Source organism: Amblyomma maculatum, chromosome 4 (assembly GCF_055883805.1).
Source record: "Amblyomma maculatum isolate TAMU_Amacu chromosome 4, ASM5588380v1, whole genome shotgun sequence".
Lineage (NCBI taxonomy): Eukaryota > Metazoa > Arthropoda > Arachnida > Ixodida > Ixodidae > Amblyomma > Amblyomma maculatum.
Window position 1 is genome coordinate 50,649,990 of NC_139347.1, and position 11,007 is coordinate 50,660,996.

General features: G+C 45.4%; 1 protein-coding gene across 2 annotated transcripts; it reads left to right on the forward strand.

Annotated features, from left to right (window-relative positions):
- The first annotated feature begins 36 nt into the window (after positions 1-36).
- Positions 37-10,218, forward strand: Lamtor1 (Late endosomal/lysosomal adaptor, MAPK and MTOR activator 1). Of its 2 annotated transcripts, none has more exons than XM_084601378.1 (5): positions 37-192; positions 551-618; positions 963-1,055; positions 4,097-4,289; positions 10,037-10,218. In XM_084601378.1, exons 1-5 carry the CDS (start codon positions 151-153, stop codon positions 10,130-10,132), a joined length of 492 nt encoding a protein of 163 aa, XP_084457504.1. In that variant the 5' UTR covers positions 37-150; the 3' UTR covers positions 10,133-10,218. The 2 variants fall into 2 exon arrangements, with proteins under 2 accessions (XP_084457504.1, XP_084457503.1); XM_084601377.1 differs by having other exon boundaries at positions 53-195.
- Positions 10,219-11,007: the final 789 nt, after the last annotated feature.

The following is an 11,007-nucleotide window of genomic DNA, read 5'->3' on the forward strand; positions in this document are numbered from 1 at the left end:
TTTGAAAATTTTAATGCTTATTTAATTACTTGCTATTAAACGCGACCGACCCTACTGTCATATGACTGTGCGTCGGGTCAAAGATGCCTGGTGTGGTGTGAAGTTTGTTTACTGTGTGCCGTGCGCTCGTTTTCACGCGACACTTCACAAATGGGCTGCTGCTTCAGTTGCAACGAAGATAAGCGCTCACAGGTAGTGGTGTTTAGATGTCAAGCGAAGTGGTTACTTTACAGACGACGTCAGTTGTGCTCGTCCTGTCACGAAGAGAAGACTTTGCTCGCCTCTGATCGTTAGTCGCTGTGGGACGCCGGCTTTCTTTGCTTCCGCTTTGGAACCTGACAGAAAACAGCACAGAAGCTGTTGAAGGCTCACAGTTTGTTTACAGTTTCTCTGGGTTGTTGTCGCGTGTATATTTGTGCCCACCTATGATGCGACGGTAACGCCCACAATCGTGACAGAGTTTATCTTTTTCTTGACATATTTGAGCTGCTTGTCTACCTTTTGTGTATGTGGATGTTTGTTTACCTTTTGTCTTTATTTGACGTGACAGGATGAACCCAGTGAGAACTCCAGACTGCTAGCAAACCCCGTAGGCAATGCATCACAACACTCTTTCCAGTAAGTGTCGTGCTTGACCATGACGTTGACTTTCTCTGATCTCCTGTCAGATAAACTATAATCTGCGGACGTGATACCATTCATGCGTGCCATTTAGCTTCGGGCCCAAAGATTAAAAAAGTGCAGCGCTTTATGACAAGAGGCAAGATTTGCGGGAAAGCATGCATATCACTCTGGCATAAAACTTCTGTGGCCTTTTTTTACCTAACCCGTTATTACTAATTGTTGTCACCGCGATGCCCAGTGATGCAAAGTGTATTTTGTCCGCAACGTAAATCTTTTGTTTGCGTTATACATATTTCTGTATTGAGCCCTGTGTGGTGGCATTACTGCATCATTTACAGTGACAGTTATGGCGGCACACAGAGCGGATCTGTGCACCTTGCCAAAGGGGACGACCAGAATGCCCTCAACAGGATCATTCACCAAACGGCTGCGTGAGCAAACCTGATTTATATGTAGCATTTCACTCTCTTATAGTAGGAGAGTAGTGTAAATCGTTCCAGCATGGCCATAGCTGGCACAGTTACGTGTATGCTTGTGTGGCTGTATTTTCTGTAGTCATAGTTAAGGCTCGCCCAAACTTGCGACTCGCATAGGTTGTGTAACCGTTTTGGTCGGAAAGCGACTGTCGCAAACGATCGCATTAGTCTAAAAGCGACAGTTACAAGCCGATCGAGCACTGTTCAATTTTCCAGCCTCACGACTGCTGGTTGCAGGCCAGTAACCAATCATTGGCGCAGCTAAAATGAACTGGTTAGTTTTACATCCTGCTTCTTGTTGCTTGTAAGCAGTCAAGATCACCCAGTCTCATTCCAGACAAGACCAGTTCAGGAAAGTCACCCACGAGTCGCCTCTGCAAGTGTGAACAGCTGTTGGGCTGAGCGGCTTGGCTCCCTGGTAGCATGTAAATGCCGGTCGCACGTCCTTAGCAACTCGCAAGTGTGAATGGGCCTTTACTGCAGCTGGCATATTTACCCTAGATTGTTGCTAAGACTCTAATAAACCAACACTTGCAAAGGAGGAACACCTGAAGTGGTACAGCAAATTTCCTCATCGATGCTCTCCCCCAGTCATTATAGCACCCTCTGTGGTTGCCTTGTGAAACGTGCATGCCTTTTCATAACGTTCATGACTTGCATGTTTGAATAATTTACTGAAAAGCAGGCTGTGAAGGGGAAAGAACAGCAACAAATAAAACAGGGGGAACAGGGACATGAGATTTTGACATTTATATTGATTAGTGGTTCCAACAATAAACATTTCTTTACTTCAGCAAAATGTGGTACTGCACTGTTAACAGATGCAAGTCCGTTGTGTCCTCTTTGTGATGAGTCTCAGTGCAGTGCTGCTTTCTGGTGCAGCAGTACTAATACCTGCATTCTTGCAAAAAAAATTGGTGTTGTAAGAAGATTTGACCTTTGCAAGCACGGACAGGGAAGAGGAGGAGGAAACAGCTGCATCATGGAAGAGCTAATAGACCTCTCCCTGCTCACCTTATGAGAGCACGTGTTTGTGGTCTGGTGAGCAAAACATACGGCATAGTGGAGGAGATGTAGGGCACATTGATGCAGCTTTAATAGGTGGAGGAAATGCTGCAACACTTGCTGACCTGTTCTTGATTGGAAGAAGAAAGGCGAAGGAGATACTCTCTGCATATGCGAAGCAAGAAAGTGCAACAGGAAGAGGGTGATGTCACAGGCTGCTTCACCACAGCTGCTGTGCTGGGAGCAGAGGGGAATCTCGCCTTGCTTTGCAATTGCAGCTAGGCGGGCCAGACCACATTCTGCAGTGACTTTGCTTCTCGGGTTGCCATGAAGGCTAACACCGAGTCGTCTAGGTTGTATGAAGAGTATCATCGTGTGTGACAAGAACAACAGCGGGCAAGATGACTACAGCACCGGGAATCAAGAGGCCAATGTCATAGCTAAGAGACTGAAACAATTTGCCGCACAGAGGGAGTATGTGCAGCAAAGAAGTTGGCAAGAAACTGAAACATTACTTCTAAGGGCATTGTTTCTGTGACACACATGCGATGTACGGATAAAAAAATAACCATCAAATTCTTGGCAACACAGGATTCAGTTATTGAGACAAAAGCATAACCAAGCATTACGGCTAAATTAGCTCTAAAAACATTTTCTCATTGAGACATGACAAGCGTAACCATGTAAGAGCATACTGCTGCTGCACACTATTCCATGACTAACAGAGTTAAACTGCCTATATTTTTGTTTTTCTTGCTACTCATATTTACACCAGCCAACATTGCTTGCAGCTTTCATATGAAGAAGCACTGAACAAGGGTTGAGGAAGAACCTCATTTCCCAAACTGAGCCAACGTTTTAAAGGGGACTTGTCTTCATTGTCGAAACGGCTCGGCTTGCGAACTGAGGCTCCCACTCTACCCTTTTTAAGTGTTCTTTCATAATGTGTAGCCATCTTTCTCCCGTTCTGCCCTTGTAGCTGTAATCTTACACTTAGTTGTAGCATGACTCTGGGAACTGTTAAATATTTATGATCATGTTCAGTTTAGCTTGGTCGGATGTCCTCTTGAGAATTTCATTTAAGTATTGCTCTGCTGAAAGACCATGACTTGGTTGACCAGTATTTGTCGAATTAATCACTAAAGAAAAAAAGGTTATTGAAAACAGATGAGTGTACTGGTCTATGTTTTGCAGAAACAGTGGTGTCAGTCATAGCTTAAAAATCCTTCATTGTGCAAAATATATTTTTGTGCTCCAACTTTTTATTACATGTTCTTTTGCTGGGAGCAGTGTGTATATGTGTCCATGCGCATAGCTTGGGATCCTTCCGGCAAGGATGATTGAGGTGGGTGGGTCCCTCTGGGCTAGCTGACTTGGACCACCGGCTCGAAGGAACGAAAAACCATGCCTCAAATGACGTCAGTGTGAATAGACTGATCCTGGCATCATATCTAAACGAGAAAAGCTGGAGGTGGACAAGCAGAGGAAATGTGGTGGACATGCAAATGAAACCTCCGAGCTGAGAGAAGATAAATTGTGCAAAACTAGGCCTAATCGTGCCAGCACACGATTAGGCCAAGCTAAACTGTTCATTTTATTTCTTTCGCAGCCTGTTTCAGCATATCTGTTCAAGCTTATTTGGAGGACCTTTAATATGCTGAGAATTTTGGTTATAGCGTAGGCCTCAACACATATTTGCAGTACAGCAGTTTTATTTTTTGAAAACAAGTTGGAATAAAGTATTTAATTTTAGTAGCATGTTGAGGAAGCGTGGAAAATTCAAAACCTCTAAAGGTATCTGCAGCCACTCCATCTTCTCGCCATAGCATCCAACTGCTTGCACAGTGCTCAGCGTACCTAGAAAGAGGCAGTGCGAACTGCACCAACCGACACAAGCCCTTCCTGGTGCATCTTGCCAGTATGGCCAAAGTTGACTGGCTGGCTGTCATTGCAGCATCTCACTTGGTTTTTTTTCACCCCCGCACTTGCAGCAACGTGATAGATGTCTCAGCACTGGACTCTCAGCTGGAGCAGCATGAGTACCTCAACCGGGGTCGGCAGTACGCGCAGCGTGTCTCTGTGCTGGCGCTGCCTGCAGTTGGGCTTCCCTGCTTGTTGAGCGGCAACACTGCTCCACAGGACACTCTCTCCCGCCCTCCGCTTGCGCCACTCCAGTTGCAGAAGGTATGTCAGTGTTGCATAACTCAGAGGGACACATGCAGACAACATTCCTGTGCTTATCTTGACATAAAAAAATTGGTAGTGGGAGAGTAGGGTATCCCTTGCGTGGAAATGGAGTTAGTGGTATTCCTTACGTGCAGAGGGAGTTAGAAGGAACAATAATTATTCATGTGAAGGGAACATGACTGTGGTTAATGGGCTAAAGAACTGCTGCAACGTCTGTGATTGATGCCAAAAACTGTGGCTCGTAAATATCTATCCAGCGTGGGGACTGTACCAGAGGGTTTAGTCCTCTGCTCCTTCTACTGCATTGTAAAACAAATATAGTGTGTTAAGAAATAATTAGAAACCGTATACCGTAAAATCTCTGTGATACGAACTCGTTTGATACGAATTTCGGGATGATGCGAATTTGCGAAATTCCCCGGCCAGAGTGCATTGTGTACAATACACAAAATTTCGGATGGTCCGAACACTCTCCCGCGCCACTACGGATGATACGTATGCGTGAACTGCGACTGCAACCTTGAGCACTATGCACTGCCCGCACATCGTTGATTCCGCGATAGCCAGCCGCGCTGTATGTACGCATCACAAGCAGTTTGCGATGACGCGTGCTCCGTGCCCCGCCGACGTCACGATCTTCTGTCGGGCTCACGCCGTGAAACGCTTTCAGTGGCGCGTGAGCCACAAACCAAGGACAGCACAACCGCCGTAGCTGGTGGCGGCATATGCAGCGGGTGCGCACGGACCGGACATCGCTGGCTCCGCGAGCAGTTTGCAGCGCCGCGCGGCCTGCATGTTGCCATTCTCGCGCCACGAGAAGTACGCGGAGGCGGGCGGACCACACATCGCCAGCATCGTGATAGCTTTCCACACCGCGAAAGGTTTGCAGCGGCGCGTGGCCATGAATACTAGTCAGTGGCGCACGCGGCGGCAGGCGCGCACGGGCCGCACATCGTAGACTTCACTACCGCTAGTCGCGCTGTACGCATCGCGAGCAGTCTGCGGTGCCGCACGGCTGGCATGTCGCCACCGCTTGCCGTGCTGTACGCACCGCGAGAAGTCCGCGGAGGCACGTGGCCCGTGCGCCGCGAGTGGCGAGCTGTGACCGCGCGACCGTAATTAACTTTCTCGGACGTAAATAGATCTGCACGACTGCCTTTCCCATGCTTCTGCATGCTTATTTTCGTTCGTTTTGATGATACGAATGTTCGAATGATACGAATTTTTTCACGGCCCCGTGAGATTCGTATCACCGAGGTTCTCTTGTATATATAATTATTCTTTAAGGCTGTTAACCTTCCGTTAAAGGTGCTTACAGAAAGGCAAAAGGTTAGTTATAAAGAAGCAGCTACTCCAAAATTAAGCATAACATTTTGTAAAATACACATAGTTAATTACCATCCTGGCTTTCAACAACACAAATTGAAAGTCAGATCCACAGTTCAGTGTTACACTCACACTTTCAAAAATTTATGCTCACAGCTACACAATGAGCAATGCTATTATAGCAGCCAGCTTCTTCTTTAGTATTGGTAAAAACCATGAAAGCGGCGTTTGGCCAAAATTGTTATAACTTGCGCATTAAGTTTTGAGATGGTTATGCCACCATTCCATTCCACGCTTACTTGCGGTTACATGCATCCATAGACTATCATACAGTGAAAGCTCGTTAATTCGAATTTCATGGGACCGGAAAAAAGTTTGAATTATCTGATGTTCGAAAAACCTGACAAGAACCATCTGCATTACGGTAAATTTACCATATTCACTCGCATAAGGAGCCCCAGCACTTACTTAACTCAACCCCCACTTTTGCCACTGAGAATTAAAAAAAGAAAGCGCTAGTCGTTAGCGCATCCCTCCCTTTCGAGCCTCTCCTTCACAGCCCACAGCTTATTTCTTGGCTGCACGCCAAGATGCTTTTTACTTTAGCAGTTGGGAGGAAAGGGTGGAGGAGAGAGAATTGGCACAGTTCTAGTGGCCTTGACTCCTTGCTGGCACTCATCCTTGACAGTACCAAGCGCAACACGGTAGTAGGAGTGCCTCTTCACAAGCAGCCTGTATTGTGTGTGAGGCTTCACTGTATGATGCATTCTGAACGGCACTTGACAAGCAAACATTTTGGGAGCAGCGGAAGAACAGAGATTGAAGTGCCTAAAAGCCCACTATCAAAAACGCTGCGCAACTCTCATCAGTTAGCTAATTGGTGTACGGCAATTGAGCGCCGCTGGCGTGAACAACGCGAACCTCAAAAAAGTGAAACTGAAACCTAGTCGGTCTATTAAGGTATACTGTTGAATGAGTCCGTTTGTGTTTCATTACACTTGCTGTTGCACGCACGTCAGAGGTGCGTGGTCAACTGCACAACAGGTTGTTAAAGTTTAAGGAGTGCTATTTTAATGATCCATACAATCATAACCGGACACGGCCTAACCGGTGCGAGACCCATAGCGCCCATCCGCTTACACGTTTGTCGGCTGGTGCTGCGCTGACAGAAATATCCGTATTTCCTAATTAACGAGAGTCAAATTAATGAGCATCGAGCTGCAAGTCTCAGAGATCATGCAGAACAAACAGCAAGCAGTCACCACCATGGCCACCACCCCTATCCTCCGCCACGCCAGACATGGGTTAGGTTTTACCTGGTTTTATGTTTGTCCTAGTTTTGGACCCGCATAGCACCTTAACTATGCCGGCCTATCGCGGGGTTGGCCATGCACTGGGCATCAGGCACCCCAGACGTGGTGCCGCATAGTTCAAATTAACCATAGCGAAACCAAATCTCATTCATATTAACCGGCATTTTTGTACACAGACCTCTATGGAGCTTGTTCGGATCAAGCAGTGTAGTTCGAATTACCTGAAAATTCGAATTAGCGAGATTTCACTGTACATGGATTGTGAGGATGTCAGAACTGCGACCTGAGGCTCGCCCATCAGTCAACCCTTGTTTGGTTTCCTTTGATACCGCGTAGCAATCTCTTTCACCTCATTCTGCAATAAACTGTCATGACACCTCTGCTGAGTCTCTCTTCTGCATCTCATAGCCTGAGTCGCTTTGGGACATTAAACCTATAAACCAAACCAAACCAAACCAGCTTTCACCTTGGCAGGCAGAGTCAGCTTGCATGTTTCCTTTCTCACTGCCTGCAGCTGGCATGCAAAGCAGTAGTTATGAGCACAGAGCACCACCTTAATTGGAATTTTGTTAATTTGTGCATCTTTTGTTTGAGCATATAGCTTTATATCACACTGTTTATTGCATTTTTTTGAGTAGTTCAATTCACTCCATAATGTTATGCTTGAGATCCCGCAAAAGCTTCCAGTGTCAGTAAAGGAGCAAAAGGAACGTAGCTCTGGTCGTAGTCACAGTGGATGTGACTTCAAACTTTGTACAAAGACTGTACATGCTGGTGAATTTATCACTTCGGCTTGAGTAACAAAGGAAAAATGCAGTTGCCGTAGACATGTCTAGACAAAAGATTTTATACCAGCAATTAAAAACTAACAGATTTGAAAAATAATCACTCAAAATGAATGGAATCAAAAGGTGACAGTTGTGAAGAGATCTGCTTCACAAAAGTCGTTTAGTCAGAAAACCAAAATTAGTTACATGGGTTTTTATGGCGCATAAGCAACATTGGCTATCGTGGGCCAAACACAAGGTTGGATGGTATGTTAAGTGCCTAGATGTTATGATACCTGCTGATGCGTGCTTTGTTAAGCTAGCTTTGGTAAACTGACAAGTATTGATTGGCATGTCTTTGGCTTAGTATCGCGCACCATCAGGAGGAACAGCAGCAACAATTTTATTATTGCCGTAAGTCTACATATTTTCGACGTGCAGCCCTTACTCAAAACAAGATGAGAAAGACTAGATTCTAAGCGCAAGTCAGTGCTCCTCCCTCTGCAAGCAGCACATGAAGGACACGCTTACCTGTGATCCATCTACTTACTTTTTGTGCAGTCACCACATTTTCTGAGAGTGCTTTGGTAACTGTACTACCCACAGAGTGTTCTTACATCACTGCAGCCATTTAGGGAATCTCAAGAGCTGGTAACAAAATCATAATTCTAAGAGTAGCTGCAGATCAAGGACAATAAAAACTGCACACCTTTCCTATTTGCATGATCACTCGTGGCTCTTTAGCACAGTCTATATAGTGAAGCAAACCACCAAACTCCAGTGGTTCTGTGATTTCCGATTCTGGTGCATCACACATGCTGCACATGCTCTGAAAATATAAGATGGTAATGAGATGTTCCAAATGTTCCTTTTGTTTTTGATTTTGTTTATTTTTGCTCCCCCCTAAATGGTGATGATGATGAAATTTGCACTCATGCCACTGTCATTCATTTGGGAGAGTACCACGCTAAGATAAACATGTGAAACAAATGGCTATTATGTACGCAGCTTGAAACATGGTGGCCCTAGCCTATTTGTAAGACTAAGGCATTAAGATTGAATGGAGCACTCCTTTCTTACTGCAGACTTGGCTGTGAAGCCAATGATATTGCTGTGGTATTTTGATCATGCAGACCTCCTCTACAGTAGACCAAAATCTTGGGCACAATCAAGGTTTATTGTAGCGAGGTTGCTGTATACAACCACTTGGCGGTATTTGTGGCTTGCAGGTGACAACCTCAGGAAGGCCCCTACACCTGGTTCTTGGCAAGAAAAATAGAGATGAGATAAGGGGACCATGGTGGTGTTCCTATGTCTCCTAGTGAAGGAGAGAAAGGAACTCTACTGCAAGATGAGGGAAGGCCTAAAGAGCTGCTAGTGTTATTAAGCTGATTATTGTCTACATGTGGGACAAGGGCACGAAGGCAGGTGTATTGTACTGGCCCACGGTGGGAATTGCCAGGTTCCAAGTTGGTGTGGCTAGGCCTAGCCATGTGTGAACAGGGAAACGGCACTTGGATTCTTGTATCCTCTTTCCTAAAGACTACAATCTGACTGCATAGAGAGGCTGGCCATCGTAGAAATGCAATGATGACTTAGCTGAGAAGCTTGGTCATTGGGGAACAAAACACAAACTAGGCAGCCTGTGTGAGTGTGGAGGCACATTGCCAAAGTGCAGAGCAACTGCTGCTGTGTAGAAAGGCCTGCTGTACAGACAAGAGGGTGCTGCCACTTATACTCTCCCTAGAGTCGGTTGGTCAACCCTGGAAAGTTGCCGCTGGGCAAGAGCAGCCAGATGGCATGTTGCGTTGATGATGCAGTCCAGTGCATGAGATCAGCTAGCTAAGACTGCACTCTTTGGGGCGAGGTTAGGCTTAGACACATTCAGAAAAAAGAATATGGTTCAGCGGTATTCCCGCAACTTTATGCCCTTGCTTGAGATAGGTTTTGCAAACCTAAAATTAACACCACCTTTTGGGTTACGATCTTTAGTTTCTTCTTACATAGTGTGCATAGTTCCCTTACCTCAATTGTTTTTCATCTACACACATCAGAAAGTAGGACACCAGACCTCCTAGGGGGCAGAACAGGGACCATCTGAACCTGGAACTGCAAGACCAAAGATGGCCATTTTCGGCTGAAATGCAGGGTTGCCATGCAACCATGATGGAATATATCTGGAAGGAACTTGGTCACTATCATCTGGCTGCTTTAACTTTGTAAATTGGGGACTTGCTGTTTTGCTGGTGCTTTTCTATACGTATGTCTCCTAAAATTTAAGGTCTTGGTACACTGCATATTATTTCTGGCTTAAAGGTTGTACTCACGCCTTTTGCAGATGGATGCCCTGATGGAGAAAGTTCAGCATGTACTGGCTGATGTGCAGGTTGAGCACAAGGAAGACTTGGTAGTTCAGCTCTGCAGTCCACCTTAGCAACATCTAATGACCCCTCTTGCCTGACCTACTTTTGAACTGTATTCTTGTACATATGCTGCCATAAAACGCTTTCATACATGTAACCACACTGTGTGTGTCTCTGCACTGCAGAAATTTTGCAGGTTTTAACTGGTCAGTTAAGAAAAAAAAAGATGTGCTGTTGACAGTAGGGCACTGTTTGTACTGGGCAGTACATATCAAAAGTGTGTTGTTTTTGCAATAAGCTTAAAGGCTGAAGTGTTCAGACATGAAGCGCATGGTAAGGTTGTTTCGTCGAAGTTTTATTCCTTTTTAGTGTCCTGAACCAGACTCATTTTTCCTTATCGTAAACTTGTTCTCTTGCAAGACTTAACACTTTTAGTTTTCTTCATAATAGCTTTCAAGCTCACCACTTTACTTGCTTACAAGCACCTCTCGTACACAAGCAACTGTCAAAGGCAGTAACATCGGCCTGTTGGAGGTTACTTAAGCACTATCTATTTCGAAACCTATATACATTCATGTGGATAATGCCACTGAACCAATTTACGCCCTTTCAAGCACCAGGGACTCGAGCGCTTCCACTTGTGTATGAGAGCAACAAAGCCAAGCCACCCATGCAAGGCCCTGAACATAGTAGGTGAGCTGAGATCTCTTTCTTTCACAGCACGCACTCAAGTGCTCTAGAAAAGTATGCTCGTGTCAGTGCATCTTTGCATACCTGATATTACGGTATAAGAAAAAGTGAAACACCCACACAGTGGGTATTTTGTTAGTATTTCATCTTTTGAAAGCAGGGGTAAATGTATCAAAAGTTCTGAAGCCAAAGGATTTTCGTCTCAGCTGCAAAATGGAGCTGTCATGCCATCATTAAAGACTACAGGGCATTTAAA

Excerpts from the sequence above, each read along its gene's own strand:
- Lamtor1 (XM_084601377.1), top strand. The coding sequence starts at position 151 with ATGGGCTGCTGCTTCAGTTGCAACGAAGATAAGCGCTCACAGGTA. Across the intron at positions 1,056-4,096 it reads ATCATTCACCAAACGGCTGC|CAACGTGATAGATGTCTCAG; the intron begins GTGAGCAAACCT and ends CCGCACTTGCAG. Across the intron at positions 4,290-10,036 it reads CGCCACTCCAGTTGCAGAAG|ATGGATGCCCTGATGGAGAA; the intron begins GTATGTCAGTGT and ends CGCCTTTTGCAG.